The sequence below is a fragment of the Megascapheus bottae genome, chromosome 5, assembly GCF_031878675.1.
Source record: "Megascapheus bottae isolate mThoBot1 chromosome 5, mThoBot2.hap1, whole genome shotgun sequence".
Taxonomy (NCBI): Eukaryota; Metazoa; Chordata; class Mammalia; order Rodentia; family Geomyidae; genus Megascapheus; species Megascapheus bottae.
This window is the reverse complement of record NC_143513.1, coordinates 12,661,170-12,688,561: the sequence shown is the minus strand read 5'-3', so window position 1 is coordinate 12,688,561 and position 27,392 is coordinate 12,661,170. Positions and strand designations below refer to the sequence as shown.

At 35.1% G+C, this 27,392-nt stretch overlaps 1 protein-coding gene across 9 annotated transcripts in view; it reads left to right on the top strand.

Annotated features, from left to right (window-relative positions):
- Positions 1-26,137, top strand: part of Etv1 (ETS variant transcription factor 1) — a 104,438-nt gene extending 78,301 nt beyond the window's left edge. For all 9 annotated transcript variants that reach the window (XM_090332706.1, XM_090332705.1, XM_090332707.1 and 6 more), the window contains 5 exons: positions 5,896-5,964; positions 8,321-8,389; positions 11,916-12,085; positions 18,115-18,216; positions 23,236-26,137. In XM_090332706.1, the coding sequence (XP_090188832.1) occupies positions 5,896-5,964; positions 8,321-8,389; positions 11,916-12,085; positions 18,115-18,216; positions 23,236-23,457 (632 nt within the window). In that variant the 3' untranslated portion in view covers positions 23,458-26,137. The remainder of the gene's footprint in view (positions 1-5,895; positions 5,965-8,320; positions 8,390-11,915; positions 12,086-18,114; positions 18,217-23,235) is intronic.
- The last annotated feature ends 1,255 nt before the right edge of the window (positions 26,138-27,392 follow it).

Sequence of the window (27,392 nt, the reverse complement as noted above, 5' to 3'; positions counted from 1 at the left end):
TAAGCTAATATTGTTTGGATTTGCTTCTGTGTGTGTGTGTGTGTGTGTGTGTTTATGTTGTGTGTGTATGAGATATTGTTTCATAGGCAATATTATATACTGTTATGACAATATGGAGCTTTTATTTTAAAATTATTTTAATTCACCTAGGTGTATTCCTTCCTTCCTTTCCTACTTTCCTTTCTCTTCCTCCTTCCTTACTTTCTTTCAAGATTTGAAAAAACTATGATAGTTACAGAGAGTCTAATATAGTTTTCTCTCCATACTCAAATCTATCCATAGACTTATTACTAGACTTGGATGGAAGAAATATTTTTGTAGAGTTTTATATTATTGCATGCACTCCCAGATTACTAATAGCTTTAAAGAGAAAGATTATATCTAAGTGTGAATGAGGCCACAGTAAATTCATCACTCTCCAACTTTTCTACCTTCTTCTTAATGGCTGTTGTAATTGAGATATTCTGTTTGAAAGTTTGCGATTGATAGGGAGATGATCTTATCAAAGCCTGTCTCTCCTTCACATTAACCTTCTTTTTCTTGTGTGGACTTAGGCATACTGCTACTGAGAAATATATTTTTTGTTGTTCATGGGGCTTGAACTGTGGGCCCCTGAGCTCGTCAGCTCAAGGCTATAGCTCTACCCCTTTAGCCACAGAGCCACTTCTAGTTTTCTAATGGTTAATTGGAGATTAGAGTCTCACAGTCTTTGTGCCTGGATTGGCTTTGAACCGTGAACCTCAGATCTCAGCCTTCTAGTAGCTAGGATTACAGGCTATAGGCGTGAGCCACCATGCCCAGCCTGAGAACTATTTTGAAGTTAGTGATTTTTAGGTTTGTTTCACAATAGGATGACATTAGGGGTGGAAAATTTCCTTCTTATTAGTATCCTTTAGGATATTCTTGTAGAACACTAGACAATAGAATTTTTCTGATTTGCTATGCCAAATATATTTGTATGTCACTTGTAAAAAACATATTAGAAGGGTACTGAAGGAGATTTGTATTTAAGCACATCTTTAAGATTTATGTTAGTTATGAAAACCTTTGAATGCCTGTGTTACTAGAAAACCTTTATATCTGGCTAAGCCTAATGGTCTGTGACTGTAATCTAAGCATCCAAAAGGTTGAGGCAGGAATGCAGAAGCCAGTCCACATATTAAGACTCTGTGGGGAAAAAAAGAAAGAGAAAAAAAGGGAGAGAAGAGGAAGGAGGAAAAAGGGAAGGAGGAGGGAGAGTCTGGTTTAGCTTTATAAATGCAGGCAAATAAAGGCCTAAAGAGAACATTTTCATTCTGTATGACTGGGCAGCAAATATGCAAATGCAGAGCAGTGCCTAGCAGAATTACATGTGCAAATTCAAAGTTGTGCTTTGTGGTCAGGTCCTTGGGTACAGCTTTGAAATCTGTATTATCTTTTCCAGCATAGATTTAAAATACCAGTCAAGAGACTAAGACATATTCTTTCCCCTCCCAGATGTATCTTTTCTACAGTCTTAAGTTAAAGAGGATTTTATTTTACTAATACTCAAGACAAAAACTCAATTGGAGAGTGTCAATTTATTTTATTTCTTGATAACTCCATGTCTATTGACCAGGGCATTAAACTAACAGCAATGTATCACTGCTGTAAATTTTTGCAGTATGTTAGATCAGCTTTCGTAACCCCCAATTCCTCTGTAATAAATTAGAGGTGGTTTAATTTCTACAAGTTGCTTTGGTTAGTAATAATAGGATGTCATAGAAGTCTCTGATCCACAAGTTTCTAAATGAATAAAAATCCTCTGTCCTTAAATTAAATTTACCTAAGTCAATTTGTAGACAGAACCGAGAACTTTTTAAGGCCAAAGTTATTTTGGAACAACCAGTAAGGCAGTACTATTAGAAAGAAAAGAAAAACCTTAAAAGCTGTATCCTAAAATACTCAAGAAAATAATTGTAATAGAGATTCTGCCTTAACTGCTATAAATCACAAATAGATAATGAGTGCTAATTCAGTATATTTTATAACATAAAATTGTGGATTTGTGAAGACTATTCCAGAATAAGCACAATGATAATCAGCAGATCAGCCACTTGATGTAATTTAAGAAGCAAATGAAGATATAGAGGAAGGTTATTTCAATATATAATTATTACTAGTTTAAACATGGTGATTCACTCTGTTTAAACACTTGTGAGACCCACTTAGGAAATATTTTGTTGTTAATAATAAGTACCATGTGTCAAATTCTGTGAAATTCATTGCATATCACTTGTAATATTTGGTCTCATTCATAGCCTTGCTTCCATTATAGGAGTCTGAGGCTTGGGCGTATTAAATAACAATAACATGATGTCCGCACCAATGAAATGTCAGATCTGAGATTCAGAATCAGGCCTATGAAAGGACAAGGTACTTGTTGGTAAAGTGTGTAATACCAGCTGTTCTAAAATTATAACCAGTGATGTACTAAGGGATAGTGTAGATAAAGTCACAGTTCATCAATGTTGTTAAATTTTGCAAGTTTTGTTCCCTGACAAAGCTTCCATTCTCTGCCACAAAACATTTCCTTTGAAGTACCCATTTAACTAGCATGGATCTTAGTTGACCATTTAGCAAAAGTTAAAATGTAATGTCAAACTTCATTGGTTGGATTTTTTTATTAGATAAGGTAGAAATGAAAGCAGCAGGCAATTTAATTAGCAGTAATTTTTCTGGGCAAGTCATTACTTTGATGAACTTCAGAGCAATGTTTATGGCTCCTAATTAACCCTGTTAGTCATTTGATTGAATAATCACTTTGGAAATGTTTCTACAATTTGATTAGAGTCTGACCCACTCTGATAGTCATAAATTAACTGATATCACTTTAGGATAACATGACTTTAGTTACTTTATGGGAACAAACCTCTTAACTATATTTTTTCAGTCTTCTCTAGACTGTATAAAGGACACTAATTTTAATGAGAGACTAGATTTAAGTAAATGCTAGCCAAATGTCTCATGCCAATTTTATTTACCTCGGAGAATAATAAATAGTAGTAGGATTTGGAAAAAAATAATTATATTCTCATATATATGTGTATATATATAAACTATTTCTAAAATTTCCTTCATTGCTTTGTTGTTATTGTTATTTTAAGAGTATAGGTCACAACTTGGGCCTTTGGAAATATAGCATTTCTGGCATTAGTTTTTTGACATGTAATTAATTTATTATGAATCTTACATCAGCATATTTGAAGTATCATAGATGAATAGCTAGAATGTTTGAAGAACATCACAGTAAAAGTAATGAACAAATCAGCTATTTCAAATATAATATGAATGCTCATGAAATTTGTACTTCGAATTTGTGACATTTGATCTGCCATCTCTAAGATGAGGCTGATTTTGTATGAAGTTAAAATTCTTTGGTAAGATATTCCTTATGGTTTGAATAGTGAGTTTCTCAGAATGTTTACATTGCTTCTCTTCCTCTTTTTCTCCCCTCAGGGAAGGAAAGACTGCACTTAGTCACACGTATATGTAATTGAGTTTAGCTATAAGTTTTCTTCAAGCTGCCTCCAGAGCCAGCCAGCTGTTTTTACAGCCGTTTTCCAGGTGTGCAGCAGTCAGTAAAAGTATTTTGTGGCTGGGTGTCAGCCTTGTGACAACAAAATGTTGGCCTCAGAGCAGCTGCTGAGCTGATGGCAGTCATTATCACTGTCCCTTCCAGGCCCAGTGGCTTTGGGGGACCGTATGCTTTACCATAAATCAGAATAATGCTAAGATTAAATGTGAAGGTCATTAGTTAGAAGAAAAAGTTGGGGTGAAGTAGATTGCTATTTGGCAACTCAAAAATAACTAAGTAACTGTAAATCTTGATTTAGACATGTTGATATCGACATTGTCCTGCCTTTTGTAGAGCTAGAATTCTATACTACACAATACTTACACAAAAATAGTATCTTGTAATATAGTAAAATGGTTGACACGTACAGATTCCCCCCACTTTCTAAACTATATTTTTATTTTAAATATTTTCAGCATTGGGACTGGAACCTTGGGCTTTGTATATATTTTAGGCAGTCACTCTACCACCAAGCTACACCCACAACCCTCTAAATAAAGTATTGTTGATGTTATGGATTATCATTAGGACTTAAATAAAAATTAAAAACACATGAATCAAGCTTTTCTGTGATTAAAAAGCCCCTCATATTTTGGTTGATATTCAACACAGGGACCAAAACAGGAAAAGAAATCATTAGATAAAAATTTTGAAAAATCATAGTAACTTTAAAGGATAGAAAACTCTAGACAAAGGAAAATATATAGGGCTCACTGAATATTGTTTGATGTCATATACAGGTGGATAACTATGAAGGAAGAAGATCTTTGCAAGTCACTTTATTCACATAGTATTTATTAATTATTTGAGGATTGTGTATTTGTTGTAAATGAAGGGAAGGGTACTTTTTCTTCAATAGCACCCTTATCACCATCAGTTTAAAATTTAACTTAATAAATGTAACTTAATTTTAATAAGACCTTTACAGTCTGTACAGATAACAGAACTGATTTGGTCACATATATTTAAATATTCTTTGTAGCCCCAGTACTTCTTATACACTGGGTGGGGCATACACTGGTAAGACTTGGAAATTTCAAATTTGTGTAATATTTTTAAAGAAAATTCTTCAAGAAAATACAAATCTATGTACAGGGCTTCAGAAAGGACTCATTAAAATATAGGGATCCTGAGGTTCAAATTTCATTGGCTTTATGATGAATGTACCTCAGGACATTCAGTTTTTCTGTTTCATTATTTGTGCTGCTACTTAGGCTTGAACTCAGAGCCTTGCTTAACATTTCTCTCAAGACTGATGGCCTAACAATTGAGTCATATCTTCACTTTCAGCGTTTTGCTGGTTATTCGGAGATAATAGTCTCACATTTGTCTGCCTTGAACTGTTGACTTTGAACTGGAATCCTCAGATCCAAGTCTCATGATAGCTTGCATTATAGATGTGAGCAACTGATACCTGCCTTGTACCTCTGGTTGGTGTACCACTACATTCAGAGTCAAGGAAATTAAGGAACTATCTAACTCAATCTTGTATTTCATAGAAATACAGACACCAAGTGGACTTTCCATGAGACATTTAGCTTAATTAGTAAGTGAAAAACTTGAATTTTGATACTCTTCTAATCCATATTTTTCCCCCATATCTAAGCTACTGAAAACATTCAGGTTGTAGTTCTCAATGTCTCAGGTTTAGCCATTAACCAAATTTGTTTTCTCTGGGATGAAAGCCTTCTATCATGTAGGCCAGGCCTCACAAGGGTTCAGGGTACTAAGTCATATAAAATTGTTATATTTTAGTTTTATGTCTTCATGAGCTCAGAATATGACTTATGTTCTTAACAAAATGAAAACCAGTCATTTTTCAATTGAGAAAAACATAGCAATTGTCCTCAAAGGCAATTAGAAATTTCATAATCATTTCTGCTTAGTTTTCAATAAATAAACCACAAATAAGCTTTATCTTACATTATTTATAAGCATTATTTGTTTGCTTTGTATATTCAGTACCATAGGATGTATACATTTATTCTAAAAAATGGCCTGAAATATTCATAACTCATGGCACTGGTTGGAGGACAGTATGTCATTTGTGTGGTATTATACAGAGAATTGAACTTTAGCTGGGTCGATTTGGGAAAATTTTGATTTCTCATGATTAATCAAGAGAATCAGTGCTCACTGTGATATGTTCACTAATTCTTCCATTTCCAAGATGGTTACTACTGAAATACTAAGCACACATTACATTCCTATAACTTTTCTATGTACCTGTGAGCTGTCCATTGGTAATGGTGTTTTTCCTGTGGCACACAGTTTTCTTACCATGTTATTTCCTCTTTCAGAAGTGCCTAGCTGCCATTCCATTTACATGAGGCAAGAAGGCTTCCTGGCTCATCCCAGCAGAACAGAAGTTAAGTACTCTATTTTCTAAATTCCTTGTAAATAAAGTTCAAAATAATCACACAATCGAAACATAGAAACACTGAATTATTCGTTTTAAAATTGTAGGAGATCGTTTAGGTCCCACTTGCTGGTATTTGAGTGTAGGCATGAGTCATATACCTGCTGAGAGTGGATTTCTATATTCTTTTTTTGCCAATAACTGCATTCATTAAACTAGAACATGTGTTTTATAGATTAGCTCACCTTATTGCATTCTATTGAAATATAGCTTCAACAAATATTCAGGTTTCCTCTAACAAGCCCATGTCATGGTTTTGAAGTAAAACATAGGCTTAAATGTCTTTTTAAGTGTTTTGGATTCTAAACTTTTGAAAAAATCAAGTGATTCACAGTGGGATTTTGCATAAGATATTTCAGATGTGCTTGTGGTAACTGTAGTGGGAAACTTGCAATGTAAACATAAAAATGATTTGATTATTAGAAATATATATATGTATTATTCTAGATCTAAAACTCTTCCTTTTTTAGTAAAACTCACTTAGATGTCCTTGTAAGTTATGACTAATATTTTTAATTTAATTTTTTGATTGTAATTAATAGAAGGGTTACAGTTATATTCGCCAGATAGAAGGTGCATTACCTCACAGACATTGTCACCCCTTCTCATGTTTTTGTCCCCATTTTACTTCCCCACCCTCCTCCTTCATCTTGTTTTCCCCCATTCACTTTCCTATTTCAAATAAACAAATAATCGTATATACGATATACCAGATAACAAGGTAAGATACTGTAACAATATGAGATAACCAAGGGACAACAAAAGAGAAGAGAAATAACATAGTACATTAAGAACAACAATCATGTGGTTCTTGTTTCCATATCCTAGAGGTCCTTTCATTTAGCCTCATACTCTCTGACCTTCTGTACATAGGTTTTGAGCTATTGTAATCCTCTGCTAGGAGAAACCTAGAGGTGTACTAATTATTATAAATGAGGGAAACCATTGAGCCTATGTTCCTTTGGGTCTGACTTACTTCACTTAATATGATTTTTCTAAGCCTTTCCATTTCCTTACAAATGGGGTGATGTGTTATGACAATATTGATTATTTTATATTAGTAGAAGATTAAAGTATCATATAAGATGATTAGTCCAAAATATGTAAGACCTAAGTGTTTTGACAAATTCATTATAATTATTGTGGTTGATGCTGTTAATATTAAATAACTACCATAGAGACCGATAACAGCTGAGAAAGAAAATAGCTTAAACTAGAGGTGTGTCTGTAATCTTAGCTACTCAGAAGGCTGAAATCTGAGAATCGCTGTTAGAAGCCATCTGGGGCAGGAAAGTCAGTGAGATTCTTATCTCAAATAACCCATTGTACCCTACTGCCCCTCTCCAAAAACAGAAAAGAACCAGAACAGAAGTAGAACTGTAGCTCAAGTGATGGAACACTAGCCTTGAACAGGAAAAGCTGAGGGACATCTCCTAGCGGGAGTTCAAGCCAGGAGCAGACCTAAAACAAACCTCTCAGAGGTTTTATGTCATTACTTAAACAGCAAAGTACAAACAAATAAACCACCTGAAACAACAATAGCAAACACCTAGAAAACTGTAAGATGAATGAAATCTCTTCCTGGTAATGAGAGATAATTATATTAAGGTCCATGGGGAAATATATTTGAGACAGAAAATGATTTTGAAAAGTTAACAATTTTTCTCACTTTTTCTGTGGACCTATTTATGTTACAATGAAAAGAAAAGGAAAGGTTTTGTTTTCTTCCTTTCCCTCAGCTTTGCCTTCTTCCTCCTCTATTCTTCTCTTTATTCCCCACAGTGTCTTGGCTATTAATGATGATGTTAGCTTACCTACATATTTCTACAAAGAAATAAGAGAGTAAAGTAAATCCTTGCAAAACAGACAGGAATAATTCAGGAGGATACCAATAATTCTCTTCGATTCTCTTCACTTATTTTGAAGAGAAGATTTTCATCTTCCTATTGAAGAATGAAACTAAGAAGAAACTGGAAGAGAAGGGCAGATGTTACAGTATAAAACAAAGGAATGCAGATATTTAGGAGATCTATGCTTGGGTCAACAAGTGATGTTGATCTGTATGCTGTATACCATTCTATAATCCAACACTTGAACAAATTTAATCCCCACAAGAGCCTCATGAAATATTAGCAGGTGATGTTAGTATACTCCATATCATATAGAAGGCAAATATGTCTAGGATCAGTGGATTAAAAACTGAGTCATTTTCTACCACAATTTTTTGCAGTTGTTACACTGAAAGTGTTTATGGCCTATGTTTCATGTTCTCTTGTGAATAAACATGTCCATTTCCCCCTCCACAGGCTGCATGTTTGAAAAGGGACCGAGGCAGTTTTATGATGACACCTGTGTGGTCCCGGAGAAATTTGATGGTAAGTTTCTCACTGTGTGTTTCAACCTCTGATTTTTTAAATAGACAATGGAAATGTTATCCTTTCCATTTCTGAAAACAGTCAACATCCCTACTTAAATAATTCTGTGCACGCCATTTATTAATTCCGGTTACACTTGACTTAGGACTGTGCCCCATTAACCACCCTTAGGTATTGTTGTATATGAGTTCATTTTGGGAGAGACAGCCAAAGAGCACGGGCCTTGCTGAGCTTTTTGAAGAGTAAGTTTGAGGAGAGGGGTGGGGTCAATCTTTCCATTGCCTTGTTGAGCCCATTTCAGCTTGTTACTGGAGACTTATTGAAAGTTGATCTTGTAATTAACAAAGCAGAGCAGAGTGAATGTTACTGTGGATGAACCGATGACTAATGCAGGCTCTTTCCTTTCGTTATTCATGAAAAGATGCATTATACTGCATAGAACTACATAACCACCCATGTTCTTTAGTGACTTGGTGATTGTTACTGACGCCCCCACCCCACTCCCCAAGATGTACATTACTAATGTCACATTATTTTGTCCCTGCTTAAAAGGGAGTTAAGAAACATTACATTAAAAAACGTCCATCACATATTGTATATATGTGTATTTGAAAAAGGATAGGGAAGTGTAAAAAAAGATGAGGGGCGGAAGTGGGGGGAGGGAAATGGGGACCAAGACATGAGAAAGGGTATCAGTGTTTGTGACGTAATGCACCTTCTATCTGGTGAATATAATGTAACCCTTCTTTAATTACAATAAAATATATGGAAAAAGAAAGAAATGAAACTATATAATTAGGATAAACTTCAGAATACCTCTACAAGAAAACATAAAATTTGATAACTTCACAAAAATCCATCACTATTGCAAAGAAAAAGTCCCAGATATTGGAAAAGAGTATCAAGTTAGATAGAATCTTGTTTCTCGACAAGGGCAGCAAAAGTCAGCATTTATCAGGAAGCTTGGGGAAAAAGTGAACAGTTAATTCATTTAGTGGTTCTTCAGAGTGGTCTCCCTATTTCCTGCTTTGATTGTTAAACAGGAAACGAGCAGGGGCCCTCTGATTAGCTGATTGCACAAACTTTAGGGATCATGGCTGTAATGACTTGGGAGCTCTCAGAGGTTTTAATTGTCATTATTTAAACAGCAAAGTACATGCTCCGATTGCTTTTCAATCTCTAATTAGTTTCTTGAAAACTCTTCTATGTTCCTAAGCTTTTTGCTACTCTTAATATGCTGATACTTTTCAAAAAAGATGGTAAATCTTAGGAAAATGTTTCCTTAGCCCCATTAACAAGGCTAAATTTATCCAAGGTTCCAGCGGGGGTCACTTTGGGCTTTATTCTACAATCTAGACTTTCAGCCTTGTTTCAGAGGTGTGAACTGTGCTGTAAGTACAATTAGCAGAGCAACCGAATACTTAGAACACAGCCTTTTCTCCTGAGACAAAATTTCCACTTCCCCAAATGGCTTTTTCATCAGTCGCTTTCATCTTATGGTGAGCTTCACCGTTTCAGCAATGTCAAAATTATAAGGACATGGAAGCTGTGGACAAGGTTGTTATAATCTAAAGTCACATAGCAGCCTTGATCATTTATTCCCTAAGTTAAATGCTCTTCAAGCTTATACTGACAAAACATGCTTTTGAAAGATAGCATTTGTCTTGCATTTTATTATAAGTAATGGAAAACTAAAAGAAAAACAGGAGAGTATTTTTTCATTGCAGATGGCCAGTGCAAATCTGTCATGTATAAAGGCAGAAAGCATTGTAGAAACTATAAAATTTAACAGTGTTTCACTCTGTGTGCATAATTGCTCAGTTTGTAAATCTCAGAAGGAAAAACAGATAAATAAAGCTGTCTGTGAAAACAATATGAGCATGCATTCCTGTGTAATCTAGTTAAGAACAAAATGACAATGATTTTTTTTAAAGTAGTGTTCCTTCTTAAATTATTAAAAAGGCATATTTCTTTTTATTTTTTTATCTTTAAGTAGTTGTGCCAAGGGGTTTCACTTCAACATGTTAGTTAATGAGTACAATGAGTTTTGATTGGTGTCACCTTCCGTCCTTCTTCGTCATCTCTCCCAACCCCATCCATACCTTCAAGTTACCTGGTTGCATTTTCACATACATTCATTGAATATTATGATTGGGTTTGCCTGCCATTCCAAACCATTGTATTTCTTTCTATTGACTACAGTAAAATTCTAGAAAGCCTGTAAGTTAGGTGTCTTTGTTTAATAATTTATATTTAGTGTGAACAGACTTGCTTCAGTATATTTTGTTTGAATCGCTTCATGCATTAACAACAATATATTTGCATAGCCCTTGATTCTGACTGAATCCACAATGTTACCAATTCCACATATTTTTGAGATTGTTGGTTGGATATAGGAGTAAATAGTCGGCAATCCCAACACTGTGTTGTTTTGTAAACCTGACATGACCAGATTTATAGGAGAAGCATTAAGTGCTAGCTCCTTCATTGCCACATCATTTTCTATGATGATCAAATAAATGGAACATTAAGAAATTTCTTAGTTAAAAGACAACCATTTGAAACTGAGAGTTCCATATATAATATTGGTTTTTAAAATATTTGTTAAATTATTTGTATGAAAGGGTTTCAGTTCAATATATCATTTTATGAGTGCAATGAATCTTGATCAATGTCACTCTATCACCCTCCCATAGATAGATAGATAGATAGATAGATAGATACATACATACATACATACATACATACATACATAATATACATATTATAAGTACACATTGTTTTTTTTTGCCAGTCCTGGGCTTGAGCTCTGTCCTTGGATTTTCTCGAGGCTAGAACTCTACTACCTGAGCCTCAGCACCACTCTTGGCTTTTTTCTATGTATGTGGTACCAAGGAATCGAACCTGGGTCTTCGTGCATGCTTCAGGTATGCATGCACTCTACCACTAGGCAAAACTCCCGACCCTGTACACATTCTTAACTTGGACTTTCAATACAAGAATAACAAGGAAATACAAATGAATTTTGTTTGGAACATACAAAGAAATAAAGAAAAATGAGAGTAAATTATAGTTTTCAGAATTTTATCTCTACAAGTGCCCAGAGCTTAAAATTGATTATTCTGTCTTCTGTGTTGCTAAGAGTAGTGAGTAATAGCATTAAAAATAACAGCAACAAATATGATTATGCACTATGGCTTCAGAAAAATCAATGAAGAATGGATAATTATACAAAATTTGTGTAAGTAAATGACATTTACAATTTTATTCTATGCTGGTGTACATTTATATTGCTTGAACATATTAAGTATAGTTGTCTCTTAATGTTGTACAGATTTCTGGCTTACATTCATTTAATTCTTTTAAAATCTGTTTAATGGTAACATTACATTTCATGGCAACCTATAATGAGGTTGTGTTGACCATTGTCGTGATTTATGTATATATTTGTTGCATAAATTGATTTTATCTAACTAGTATAATATATTGCTGTTAATAATAGACATTTAATTTTTTTTAAATTTAGGGGACATCAAACAAGAGCCAGGGATGTATCGAGAAGGACCCACATACCAACGAAGGGGATCACTTCAGCTCTGGCAGTTTTTGGTAGCTCTTCTGGATGACCCTTCAAATTCTCATTTCATTGCCTGGACTGGTCGAGGCATGGAATTCAAACTGATTGAGCCTGAAGAGGTTGGTTTAATATAATTTATTGAATTAGAAAAATAAGACACCTAACAATATAAAGAAACGGATAAATTATATGCAAAAATATTTTCTTTATATTTAAACTATAGAAATACTTTTTAAATTACAAGAAAGGCAATTCTGCAAACTAATGGCTCATACCTATCTATAGTAGTAGTGGTTTGGAGCCATCTCAAAGACAGAAGTCTATGAGCCTTATCTCCACTCAAGTACCTAAAAGCCAGAAGTAGAGCTGTGCTTCTAGTGGTAGAACACTAGCTTTGAGCAGAAAAAGCTCAGGGACCGTGCCCAGGAACAACACCCACCTATAAAATAATTGGTGTGCTGTGTGGGATTTTCCATTGAATGTAATACTACAGTTAATGTGGGAGGATATCATTAACATCTAACATATGCCCTTATTCACAAGTCCTGGGCTAGAGAAGTCACTAGCTCTGCCTGTTATGGTCCTTAAGAGGAAGAAGAAGGACGTCTGCTATAGCCCAAATAATATTTGAATGTAAGAATTGTTCTTTTGAATTAAAATTCATTATTCTGACAATCTGATTTTACCAGTGGTTGGCAAAGAGTACTTAGGGACCCATGTTATGTACCAGAGGTTAAGGGTAGAACAGCTGTAGCAGATTAAGGCATGCAAGGGCACACTTGACCAACTGTACAAATAGCACCTTAACCTCACTCCCTTGCCCAGCAATGCACACACAAATGGAATATTTTTATAAAGGAGAATTTCCATGGAAAATGCCTATGCTAAAATTTTAGTCTCCCAAGATCGGGTTTATATTTAAGGCTATGATTGTTATTGTAGTATGATCTATTCATGGCCTTTTGAACCTCCTTGAAAAGGTGTCCATTCTATGAAATTGTCATGTCCTGTCACTATTCCAAAATTTAGTTCCTCTTAGATTAGCCAAGATACCAGTGGAATTTTTTTAGCTAATATGCCTGGTTGTATTGGCTATTGGATCTAAACACATCTGCAGTATTTTTTTTAAAAAAAAGAAAAAAACAGCAGCATTGGAAAATTTTTGGATTCAAAGTAATTGGTTTCATAGATACTGGATATACATCTTAAATTTCACATGTTCATTAATCAGTATATTCAACATAATTTGTTAATGTGCTCTAAATTATATAATTTGTTAATTTTAGAGGTGGAGCGGGAGGGAGGAAGGGAGAAGGGGAAGGAGAAGGAAAGAGAGAAAGAGAGGAATGGATTAGAAGAGGACAAGGAAGAGACAGTGACAAAGCGAGAGATCTGTTTTAATATATTTATTAAGAAAAGCTAGTTAGTGCAATTTTGTCCATCCATTTTGCGTCAATGCTGTAGTTGTACTAAAGAATTAGCTTTTCAGTGTTTCCCTTGCCTTACTACACACACACACACACACACACACACACACACACAGAGGCATACACATGCACACATACACAAAACATACAGGAATCAATGGATATTTAAGCTTTTCATTGTGCTTAGAGTTCTTTGGCTCTCAAAGAAAATTAGTTTTTTCTCTGGGAGCACGGTCCAGTAGTAGAATGCTTGCCTAGCATGCACGAAGCCCTGGGTTTAATTCCTTGATACCACATACACAGAAAAAGCATGAAATGATGCTGTGGCTCAAGTGGTAGAGCACTAGCCTTGAGAAAGCCCAAGGAAGTGCCCAGGACCTAAGTTCAAGCCCCAGGACTGGCAAAAAAAAAAATTAGATTTTCTGTAGATGTACTTAAATGATGTACGGGTAAGATCCACAAAAATGTGAAGCACTAACAAACCAAGACTGGAAATGCACCACAGATTAATTTCAAAACCCTCTAATGTGAAAGGAATGTAAACTCTTCACTTCATGGACGATGTTAGTAATCATTGTAGGAATGGAATTAAGCATATTCAACAGGGATTTGTATCAATTAAACAGCTATTTTCCACCACCTGTGATCCAAACAAACTGGGGAGAATCAGACTTTTTAAGGTTTTGTCGTGTATTTGTTAAGAAAGGCGACATTGCTCAATTGTCTTTGCTATAAATGTAATTAAGTTCTTTCTATAGCATCCAGTGACTTTCCTAGTACTTCAGTTTGAATAAGTGGATTTAACCAGATGACCACTAAATTCCATCAAATTCTGAGTTTCTGTTATTTTTTAAACTCAGTAAAGAACTAAAATTACATTGTTCTATACAATAAATCGGCATTTCAACTATTTTTCGGTAACAGACTCATGCAATAAAAGAAGAGTGGGTAAATGGGAGCCAGCAGACCATTTCCAAATAGTAACTAACTCAGTGGGGATTGTGCACGAATGTCTCCTAAGGCTTTTGTTCAAAATGAAGCATCCCATCTCTCATGGCTGCATTGCCCATTGTGGTAATTGCTTCAATAAGACATTCAGACAATGGCGATGGCATTCAGACAATGACAATGTCATTCACACAATGACTGTGATGTCTTGTTCACATTGCTTCTTTAGAAAAAGTTTGTGAAATCTTTTAGCCTGAGTGGCCCTGATCTCCATCTACCCTTTACTACATAAGGTGTGTATATCCATCTCGCTGGATTTACCCATGGGTTTCATTTCTTTGTATTTCACCTTTGAGTTTAAAGTGATACCGAGCAACATACCAGAACAGTACTAATTATGTGTTTGGTGTGTTTGGATAACATCAAGAAACATATCCTCATTAACATCCCTCTTTTTTGCAGACATGTGAGATAATGACATATTATTTTAGATCAATCAGTAATCCAAGGGAATTGTTTCAGAATACAGTTATTCACACCATTTCTTGGCTGTTTTTTGTTTGTTTGTTTGTTTAAGTTTTTGTCAAGGATTTATTTTAGTTTAGTTTTTACATCATGTAAATGTGTTTAATTAATTTTATTATTAAGGAATAGGAGAAATGTCACTGATATTTCAAGATATTGTTTTCCCAGCAATTCGGTGCTTGTCTTTTTTTTTTTTTTTTTGCCAGTCCTGGGCATGAGCTCAGGGCCTGAGCACTGTCCCTGGATTTTCTCAAGGATAGGGCTCTACTACTTGAGCCACAGCACCACTTCTGGCTTTTTGCTATATATGTGGTATCGAGGAATCGAACCCAGGTCTTCGTGCATGCTAGGCAACCTCTCTACCACTAGGCCAAACCCCCGGCCCTGGTGCTTGTCTTTTAATCATGCATGACTATTGAACAGAGTGCTTTCAAAGGAATAAGTAAAAGGTGAGGAAGTGAACATTTATTTTGAAACTTCTTCTGGACACAAGCACAAGCTTTAAAATTTAACTTCAAAGAACTTATTTTAGTATAACAAAGCAAAGTGGGGAGAAAATGTTTTTTTAAAAAGAGGGAGAAATATTTCCTGTTCTTGTCACGGAAAATGGGAATAAAGATTCAAAATGATGGCTCTTGTTGTGGCCTATAGAGTCTCTGAGCTGGAAGAATGCTCATTGTCCTGTTGTCTGGAAACTTCCAAGTCCTCAGACAGTGCCTTGCTGTGAATACTGTTTATCACTTTAAAACATGGCAGTGTCATATAGGGCTACACAAAATGCAGAGAGAATACTTGTGACTTTCAGACTTGGCTCAACACACCTTCCAATTCTTTGTCTTCTCAGCTCTCTTAAAATGTTTATAGTTTTTTTTAAAACATCTTAAGAGACGGGAACAATTAGGTAGTCCTTTTCCATTTCCTAGTCTTAAAACTTAAATCTAAAAGTAGGTATGATAGGTGTAAGCCAATTGCTTACTTGAACTCAGGGCCTTGGACTTTCTCAATGCTAGAATTTTACCACTTGAGCCTCAGTACCACTTCTGGCTTTTTTTTCTATGTATGTAGTATTGAGGAATTGAGCCCAGGTCTTCGTGCATGCTAGGCAAGCACTCAACCATTAGGCCTGTTTTATTCATATTTTAACTCTTGGTTTCAATAACAGTCTTGCCCTTTCAATATTCATTAATTTTAAGTTTCCTGTTTCCTCATTATCTACCTACTTTGTTGTCTTAAATACAGAATAATACTCATGGGATTAGGAATTAGCTGGCATCATAAGTGGCAATCAAATTCTGTAAAAATTACCTTTTTGCATCATTTTTTTAAATTATACTTCCTCTTCAGAGACAACTACAATATCACTTTAAAAGTTATTATGTGGGGCCGGGAGTTTGGCCTAGTGGTTAAAGTGCTTGCCTAGCATGCATGAAGACCCGGGTTCGATTCCTCGGTACCACATATAGAAAAAAAAGCCAGAAGTGGTGCTGAGGCTCAAGTGGTAGAGTTCTAGCCTTGAGAAAGTCCAAGGACAGTGCTCAGGCCCTGAGCTCAAGCCCAGGACTGGTAAAAAAAAAAAATAAATAAATAAAAAATAAAAAATAAAAGTTATTATGTGTGTTTTAATTTGTAGGTGAATCCCAGTGAGCTTCTAAGAAATAATCATTTGTAAATAAATAAGAATTCAGGGAATTGCCATTATTTAAGAGACACTAATAAATAATTTTCATATCTCTTCAAGGTTTCCATGACATTTCAATTGTTTCTTTCAATGATGTCCAGTTCTACAATTTTGAAAGATTTCATTTCTTCTTGCCATTTTTTCTTATAGTCAGAACATTTCCAATAAAGAATATGTATTTGATAAATGAAGATGTGTCTGCACTGTTATTATTGGCTCTGATATATAATCTTATTCCTGTTGCATTATATCTCTTAAGAAAGTATATTAATGTTACTAGAGGACATTAGAGCTTCATGTAGCAAAATACCAGTTAATCAAAAAAACAGCAATGATATATGTTATTGAAAGATAAATAAAACCCTGGAGTAAGGTTATTGCTTACAAAGAAGAGAGAGAGAGAATGACCTCCTAGAAAGCTATTTTATGGGGAATGGGATGTGGCTCAAGTCAAATAGCTGTTATTGAAGCAAGTGTGAGACCCCGATTTCAAACCCCAGTACCATAAAAAGAAATTTAAGAAAATTTAAAAAGGAAAACTTTTGAAGATTCCTAGAAATGAAGGAACAGACACTAATCCTGCTTGATAATGTTCTCTTGGGGTTGGCTTACTTTGCACAACAGCTGAGATTTTTGCTCAGCCTAATGATAAGTGGAAAGGAAAGACTTCAGCTGGAAGCTGAAGCTAGCAGAAGCAAGTGGTAGACTCCTGTATTGTGTGCTCTCCAAGCCCAGAGTGAGGCTGAGGGAAGGAGATAGATACACAAGCTGAAGAGCAAGGTATGTTTTTAAAGCTTTGCTACAAAGCTTTGACTTAACCAGATACATTGCTTCACCAAAGCTACAGCTTACAAATGTTCAGAGGATTTTTGCTGAACAACAAAAGTGAGCATTTTACTTTAAAAGTTTTTGTTCCTGGACTCATATCCATGGTGACCTTTTCTACTTCCTTCTTATTTTAACCATTCAATTAGAGTTCCCAAAATGAATGCTTAATTCACTGATTTGGTGCTGGCGGAAAAAAAAAAGTTTTATTTGGATGATGCTTTAGGCAACTAAAATTATTTGTAGTTCATTTTGTTAATATGTATACTGTTTTTATCTCCTATCCACACTGTCTCTCCATTCTCTCACACAGTACTGAGCAGGGTCTCTTTTCTTTGTTAAGCAGTACTTCAATAAATCACCTTTACAAAGAGATCATTAAGCTGTTGTTAATCTATAGTTTATGTCTAAAATTAAGAAGGAAAAAGCAGCGTGCCTCAAAATGGAAAATTTGCCTCATTTTGGTCAATTGCAGCCTATTCATTTCCGTTGTAAACACACCCTTTATTTCCGTCTTACTTTTTTTAATCCAAAACAACAGTCACAAAGAATTCTATTGTGATAAGCACTGTCTGCCTGCTTTAAACCAGGGCAGAGGAAACTCAGCTCATGATTGTTTTCCTATTTATCATCTTTGAGTTGCACATGTTTTGGTAGAGTTGAGGTAATTTATAAATGCACTAATTTTTGTGGAATGTGCCAAGTTAATATCTAACACGACAATGTAATTCTGTTTTGGTGGCAGGTGGCAAGGCGTTGGGGTATTCAGAAAAACAGGCCAGCTATGAACTATGATAAACTTAGCCGTTCACTTCGTTATTATTATGAAAAGGGAATCATGCAAAAGGTGAGCAACTAATCTAGCTTTAAAATTAATTGAAATGTTACGCATTAATCTGTCCATCATGCTTTGAAAGACACCTATCGTGGCAATGCTGCATTAAGATTTGCACTCATCTAAATGAATAGTAGTTAGTTCTGATAATTTAATCCTTTCTCCTGGCAAATTTGTAGGCATTGTAGATAAATGTTTAATAATTTTATACACTAATTAGTAGTCTTTTAAAGAATTTACACTGTAGGAAGTGGCCTTGTGGCTCATTGGGTAGGGTGGTAGCCTTGAGCTAAAGAGCTCAGTGCCCAGTCTCAGAGTTCAAGCCCTACAATCAACAAAAAAAAAAAAAAAGAAAGAAATTTACACTGTGTAACATATGGCTTTTTTTGTTGTTTAAAGATTGTTTTTGTGTTGATGTTGCATATTCATCTCCAGGAAAAGTTAATATTCTGCTACACCTATTTTTAAAATGCTTTCATTTAAAATTTTTTATTTAAAGAATTTGATGCAAATAAAAAAACTTAGATTCATATAATTCCTCCCTTCCTTTTTGGCTCTTCTGATTTATAAAATATTCAGATATCTCTTGCTCTTGTTAGGAGAAATAATATTTCTTGTTTGATATGTTGACTGATTTTATCACCTCATAGTTTAGCATTCTAAAGCACCCATTTAAAATAAATACTCTGCCTTGGTTGGTAGAATAAATTGAATATATTTTATTGTATATGAGTTTCCTTATCATATTTAAAAATTGCATTTACTTAAATAAGATCAGAGAAAATAAATAAGTGACTCAGCATATTTGAAGGAGTCAAAAGTAAATCAAAACAAAACATCTTTATACTTTATATTTGTTTTCATGGCTCTCCGCCTTGAGAGACATAATGCTAGTATTTATCTGTACTTTTTTGACTATGTATAATTCATCCTATCAATGTAATTAGAGCATGAGTGCTGTGCCTGGATCTTTTAGGAATGTCACTTTATGACCTAGGGAAGGATAGTTCAAGAGGTATACGTGCAAAGTTCTTGGTCTACTTGAAGCCAGCATAACCATGAGAGGCTCGTCTACTTTTGGCAGTCTAATTTATGCTCCCTCCTGATCTGCACTGCAAACATCCATGCTAGTTCTAAGCATACTTGACAAAACCATCTCATCCTAGTTGTCAATATATGAAGCATTCTGAAAGACAAGTTCTAGAAGTCACGAAGAGGAACAACAACAACAACAAAAATCTGTGTTGCAAGATTAGATACCTAACTGCATAAGGAGAAATTCATATTACTATATTTTGTTTTTGATTTAAAATTGTATGTGAGAATATGTAGTGCATATAAAAGCAATCATATATATAACTAAAGAGTAAAAGATAACCAATTTCTATACATATAGAAGAAGAGAGAGATGGTGTAGTGTAGTAATGCTTTTTGTACCTTGTAGACAACATGGGTATGCTTCTCTTTCAAAATTTAAGATCCTTTTATGTCACTCTGCACCAGAATCAATTCAAAATGGATCACAGACCCCAACGTAAGGCCAGGTACCATGAAAATATTACAAGAACGCAAAGAGCTCCTAGGGACAATTTGAAACTTCAGAATCACAACAATTCAAATCAAGAATGGATGAATGGGATTGCACCAAACTGAAGAGTTTCTGCATGTCAAAGGACATAGCTAACTAGATAAAGAGAAAGCCCACCGAATGGGAAAAGATCTTTACTAGCTATGTATCAGACAATGGCTTCAGATCTAAAATATTCTTAGAGAGCAAAAAAATACACTCCCCTAAATAAACTCAATTTTTTGAACATCGACACCAATATTTTAACAGTAGTTACATTTTAGATGGTATAATTATCTGTTAGTGTTCCTTTTTGCCTAATTGGTCATTTTATAGTTAACAGCCAATATTCTTGAATTTGCTTTTGAAATTTTAGGAATTAAACCATGGCTTAAGTTCCTACTCCTCAAAAGCACAATCTTTTTATCTCTCTTTTCTCACTCCTGATTCTCACAAAAGGTCTGTCATTTCCACCTCAGTATTGCAATTCAGATATGTTAACTCTATAGCCCTTTTCACATGGTGATACATTAATAATAACGGAAGCATCGTTTCTTCCCATGTTTGGATACGTTATTCTAAATACACAGTATTTAGCACAATATAGGAAATATGTTTAATAGTCTATGTATAAAACTGGATGTACAAAAGAAAAATGGAAGGTAATCCAGAAAGTAAAAGTTGTCTTAAGGAAATATTTGTTTTACCCATGCTAGTACTGTAGCTTGACCTCAGGGCCTTGGTTGGCTTTTTACACTCAAGGCTGGTGTATTACTACTCTACCAACACCTCTACTCCTGCCTTTTTGCTAATTGATTAGAAATAAGAATTTTAGAGATTTGGAAAAAAAAAAAGAATTTTAGGGATTTGGGCCAGGAGGTTAGCCTAGTGGTAGATTGCTTGCCTAACATGTACGAAGACCCAGGTTTGTTTCCTCGATACCACGTGCATAGAAAGAAAAAGCTGGAAGTGGTACTGTGGCTCAAGTGGTAGGGTTTAGCCTTGAGGAATAAATAAATAACCCAAGAACAGTGCTCAGGCCTTAAGCTCAAGCCCAGGACTGACCAAAAAGAAAAAAATTTTAGAGATTTGTCTGTGCAAGCTGGCTTTGAGTGGAAATTCTCAGAACTCAGCCATCTGAATAGCCAGCATTACAGGTGTGAGCCACAACCACCAGCTAAGGCTATATAATTTTTATCACATTTAAATTCCCCAGGCTTACCAGTTTTTCATTTATCACATATTTCATTTCAGCCAGGTCTAGTATAAAGGATCCAGTATCTAAAACAAATATTTCTATCTCTGTAACCACAGATATATATCAGAGAACTTGATGAAATGTTGCTATTATTTATTTCATCTTAAGCAATGAATAAAAAAGGAGGAAAGTAGGGTTTATCTCCATATTTTCTTGATATTGCTCATGGTATTTCAAGCAGTTTACCATTAAGAATTAATTTCATTTGAATAAAAAAACAAAGTAAATGAACAATGATAGGGATCTACAGTTTGTTCTAGAAACTTCCCAAAGTCTCTTAACTTGGTGTTCTGAGAAGTTCTTTCCATTTCCATTGCATAAAATAGGGCTAGTTTAAGAATGATGCCTCGTGTCATAAACACTACTAGTCATAAATACTACTACTGGGAATATTCAGTTTACTTGAACTTGCTAAGGTAGTTTTTTCTACTTAAATTCAGGGCACAAGATTGTTCTAAATTTGAGTCTACAACAACAGAATTCTTTCAGGCTTTTGCAATCTCAAGCCTCACATGCACACACACACACACACACACACACACACACATACACACACACACACACACACACACACATACTAAAGAAGGAATTCAGGGAGGGGTGAAAGGCAGAGAGAGGCAGAGAGAAGGGGGGGGATGGTGGAAGAGGAGAAGAGGGAGAAGTGGAGAGAGGGAAAGGGAGAGAAAGGGAGAGGTAAAGAAAGCCAGACATGGTGGCTCATGCCTGTAATCCTAGCTACTCAGGAGGCTGAGCTCTGAGGATCAATGTTCAAAGCACAAAGGACCTGATACCCTAAGCTCCAATTAACCTCTAGAAAACAGGAAGTGGGGCTTGGCTCAAGGGTAGGGCAGTAGCCTTGAGCTGAAGAACTCAGAGACAGTGCCCAGTTCAAGCCCCAAGACCGCCCCCCTCCGAAAAAAAAGCAGGAAGAGATTTCTGCAGAATTAATGCAAAGAACTGCAGAACTGCATCTGTCCACTACTGCCTCTCCCAGGACTCTCAATCCTCTCAACATTGTGCATTAATGGGAGATATGTTTATGCCATCCAATTCCTTATAATTTTCTATGGAAGCATTACACTTCAAAATTTAAATTTGAGACATGTCTCTCCTTACATATTACACCACATGTCCTTTATTTCAGATACTTGTCACATTCTTTTTGCTCATTTCCTTCCTATGCAGTGTGTATTTTAGATTCCTTTCACTATTTTTACACCTCTTACTTCAATTTGACACTTTATACACATCCTTAAGTACCATCTTTCTTGTCTTCATTTTTTAAAATGATTTTCCTAGAATAATGCTATCCTCTTGATCTATCTTTCATTTAAATAGGGCTATACATCTATTCTTTTTCTTTAAAGATGAAAATACACAATGCAAAATATAAAAGGAAGAAAAACAATTTTATCTTGAGAATCACTGAATCACTCATCTAGTCTTATCAGGAACCAAACACATTTTTCTTTCTATAGTTTAAAAAGTGTTATTTTTTAAACACTCATTTAGAAATGTAAAGAAAAAAACATCAGACCTTAAAGATACAGATTTTTGTAAGTATAGATATTACCCTCAAAATGAAAAAAAAAATCTGCTATGAAGAAAATTTTCCGAAGTAAAATAATTGCATTAAAATGATCTACCCACCCCTTCTCCCTATAAAAGGTTAACAAAATGATGTTAACTTGATGTTAAAAAAGCCGCAAACAGCTGTTTTCTAGCTATATCTGGAATAAAAAAATTAATTATTCAAAGTCAACAGTTGTGTTTCCCTTGAAGTCTGGATTTTGTTGCTTCATTTTTGTTTTTGTGTCAGGACTGGGGCTTGAATTCTCTGCTTGAGTGCTGTCTCTTAGCTTTTTGCACTCTAGGCTTATGTTCTTTCTCTTGAGCCCTAAGTCCACTTCTGGCTTTTTGGTGATTAATTGGAGATAAGTGTCACAGGGACTTTGCTGGCCCCACTGGCTTGGCACTGTGAACTGAAATCCTTAGACTGCTGAGTAATTCGAATGATGGTGAGCCACTGACACTGGGCCGTTTCTTTGAGTGAACCATGGCTCCTAAGTGAGGGTCGTTTACTTTGGTTTGGTTTGGTGATCATAACTCTTCTGGTATATTAAATACGTTTTCTATCCCCTTCTCCTCCCCATTCCCATGGCGGGAATGGTGAGGATGGCTTTTTCTCTTCCATGTGACACATTAGGTGGCCGGAGAGAGATATGTCTACAAATTTGTGTGTGATCCAGAAGCCCTGTTCTCCATGGCCTTTCCAGATAACCAGCGCCCACTGCTGAAGACCGACATGGAACGTCACATCAACGAGGAGGATACGGTGCCCCTGTCTCACTTTGATGAGAGCATGGCATACATGCCTGAGGGGGCCTGCTGCAACCCTCACCCCTACAATGAAGGCTATGTGTACTAGCAGAAGTGACAGTCCAGTGGGGGCATCTGTCCTCGTGCTTTTCTCTTTCTGCAAGATGCAGAGAATCACTGAATTCTCTTCAATCTCTTGCTTTATTTTTGTTGTTTGTATTTTATTTTTAAAATAATAATACAGAAAAGGGGGGCTTTTCCTGTTACATTATTCTATGGTCTGTATGGACTGTGCACTTTATTTGTGGGTGGGCGGGAGGATTCTAAACATTTATTCTGTGTAACAGGAAGAAGATGGGGGAATAGATTGGGGCTGTGGTGATTCCTTTTTGCTTAGGCTGGGGATGGGGGTCCTACAGGTTTTAAATATGAGGACACTCTATCATGTCTGTCTGATTTCACAATAACATAAGATAATGTTCATTTTCCTCTGAGTGTCTCTGGTACAGCTCATTATCACGTGTGTAAATATCTACTTGGAGACTACTTGGCTTGGGCCTTGTTTTTCCCCATCATTAATGAGTCTCTGCAGGTGTACAAAAAAATATATACTGTAAATGACAGTTTAATTGTTAGAAATGACTGTTTTTGCACCTCCTGTAAAAAAAAATAAGAAGGTATTTAGTGACTGCATTTGTCATTTTTGTTTTGTTCTGTTTGCTTTCTCTATGACTTGCAAGAAGATAGTCGTAAAAATGGTTCATTCTCTTTGAAGCTGCATTTTCACAATGACTGTACACGAGGGGAGGCACAACATGATTTTGGACTCTGGCTTCTGAGTCACAGGCCATTGGCATTACTATGATCTAATGCCACCTTGCTGTTTAGGTACAAATCATATTGTCTTTTAAATATTTTTGCAGCCCATTTCAGTTAAGTACTATTATGTTATGGACCTTTGTAATCTTAAGTTAAATATTAAATCTGGGATCACAATGAAGAAAAAAAACACACAAAAATCCCGTCTCCTTTCAGTTCCTTCAGTGCATAAATACATTACTTAACCTATAAGAATTAACTGTACTAAATCACCTATTATGCTGCTCTCCTTACAGCAAGCACTCTTTAAGAAAATATCCACTACACTAAATAGGTACTATAGTAATTTTTAGACATGGTACCCATTGATATGCATTTAAGTGTTTTACTGCTATTATGTTGATGACATATATAAATATTAGATAATGCTAATGCTTCTGCTGCTGTCTTTTCTGTAATATTCTCTTCCATGCTGAATTTACTATGACCATTTATAAGCAATGCAGATATAACTGCAGATAGCATTTCAGGACAAAATAGATGACTCAAATCATTTATTGCTTAAAAAATAGCTTATGCTATGCTATGCTATAAAACAGCTTTTCTGCACATTGACAAATGAAGAGTAAGCTTTGACTTGCTAAGGGAAACTGTGGAAACTTTTGTGATGTTGGCAAAATAGAAAATTATTTACAAATTGTTCAAGGACACAGGGAAGTTGCTGTGTGCCATAATCTGGCACTGACCATGATCTGTCACCTCGTTTGGGCCTTTCCTATAAATGTGATTGTTTGAGAGAAGATTTAAACCTCTAGAGTTTCAAAGATTGGGGGTTTTTTTTGTTTTCCATTTTGGAGAAAATACTGAAAGCAGGAGAGGTTGTTCTGTTCACTCTGAAAAAAATAAAATAAAATAAACCCACAGAAATAAATGATGTGACAGTACCACTGAATAGTTTAAAAGACTCAAGCAAAGAATATGAATTTTGTTCAATCCATTTTGGAGGAAAAGCTTATTTTAATCTATAGCAAAGTGATAAAAAAAAATCCGTAACCACAAAGCTAAAACAGACCTCTGAATGCATTTCATGATACACATTGGGTTTGTTTAAAAAGAATCCCTGAACTATTGATTTTCCTAGATGACACAGATCAGACCTGTTCCTCTAAATTAAAGTTATTGGGAACCTTCCCAGCAAAATCAGTACTATTCACGTTCATTTCCTCAAATTATTTCTGATTCCAACTATGTGTGTAACTTGTGAATGACTGTTCTACATACACATACACACACACTTACATGTATATATATATATATATATACACACAGACACACACATACACGCACATATATCATTCATCATTTTGCCCGTTGGGGCTAATAATTATGCCTTAATATCAGATTTCTCCTTGTCTCTCCGCCACCTCAAACACACTACTCATGTGGCCATTTACAGCAACTGGAATAAAAACATTAAAAAATAGTCAGTGGAATTTTTTATTGGAAAGAGAACTAAGATATATCATTGGATTATTTGGTGGAATTTAAGGACAAAATTTTAAGTGGGTCTTTAAAGTACATCCTAAATAAAATAAAATCTTAGTGAGTATTCTTTGTTTTCCTTTTTTTTTCTTTTTAATATCATAGTCTAGTAGTCAGTGAGGAAGATTTGGGCCATGAGCTATCTTAAGGGATCAAAGAAAGGAATAATATTAATAATATGATATTTAAAGACAAACTACATGTATATCACAGTCAAAAGTAGTAATTCACTGAATGAAACAAGTAATTGGCCAGCATTAAGTGTATTTCCAATACAGAAGGTTTCAAAGTTTGCATTATAAATTCTTGAGAAATGTATCTAAAGTTTTATTGTTAAAGTTTGTCTTTATTCTACTCTTTAGTTGTGTTTTATGTTATTTTTTAATTTTCAGGTAGATAAATAAATCTGGGAGTCGATTTCTGCAAGATTCCTGTGTTTTGAATTTTGAATTTATTTGGCTTATCAAACATAGAAATTAATCAGTAATCAGTTTTCCTTTGACTAAGTAGAAGTAACATTAACTATTGTTCTCACTAATGTTTGCTGCCTTTTTTGATGACATGCTAATATCTGACAGACTGATTGCAGCCAAGAGTATTATATCTCAATAACTAATGAAAAATGATTTTTAGTTAATGCCTATTAAGCAAATGCTTCTAAACGAAAAAAAGAAAATCCACAAAGCTAACAAGGCATAGCATCTTCCTCATATCATAGAAGGATCTTAGCGATCTCATTTTCTGTAGACACTATAACACATTGCATAACTCTATGCATTTCATCTCCTTATAATTCTAGAGGCTACAAGTCCAAAATGAGCATTAAGGAGCTAAAACCAAGATTTCACAAGAGCTGGTCCTTTCTGAAAGCTCAAGGAAAAGCCTTTGCTTCTTTCCCATCCAGAGCTGCTAGCATGCTCTGCTTCCCTGGTCCCCTCCCCTTCTGTACTACAATTACTTCTAGCTTTCTCTGAGGATACTTGTGATTTTATTTAGAATCTACCCAGAAAACCATGGATAAGCTTCCTAGGGAGATTGATAATCACCTAGGCAAAGGCTGCTTTGCCAGGTAAACTGCAAACTGATTCCTAGCATTCAGATACTACTGGGCTTGGGGCAGAGATATGAGGGACTGGGGAAGCTGTTACTCAGCTGGTATGGATGGCTATTTGCCCCCATAAATGAGAACAGTGTAGCAAAACAATGTCAATCCATATTTCCTGGATGAAAAAAATCAAGGGAGCTAAGATTAGAATGTCCTGAAAAATATTTTTTATTTACCATTGAGACAATTCCTACCCCCTTAATTTGCATAAAGAATTTTGGACACTTGTTATATTACAGTTCACTTACCGTATTTTATTCTTGTCATAGCAGTCATTAACATGAGTTAAATCCTTCTTTGTTTTTCCTTCCCTCAGGAAAACACTTGAAAAGATGAGATAATAACCACCATAGTACAGTTAAATCTGTTGTCTAGGCCAGAACACATTTTAAAATAAATCTCTTAGTGTTAAGATGAGTTGTTACATCATAACCTTCACCTTTCCAAATTAATACTGCTGTACAGGAAGACCAATATATGCAATGTCTCTGGATAATTAAAGAAAACAATAATACAGATAATCCTCTTTATCATTGTGTGATAAATTTATTATTGAATGTTACATATTTGGACAGATC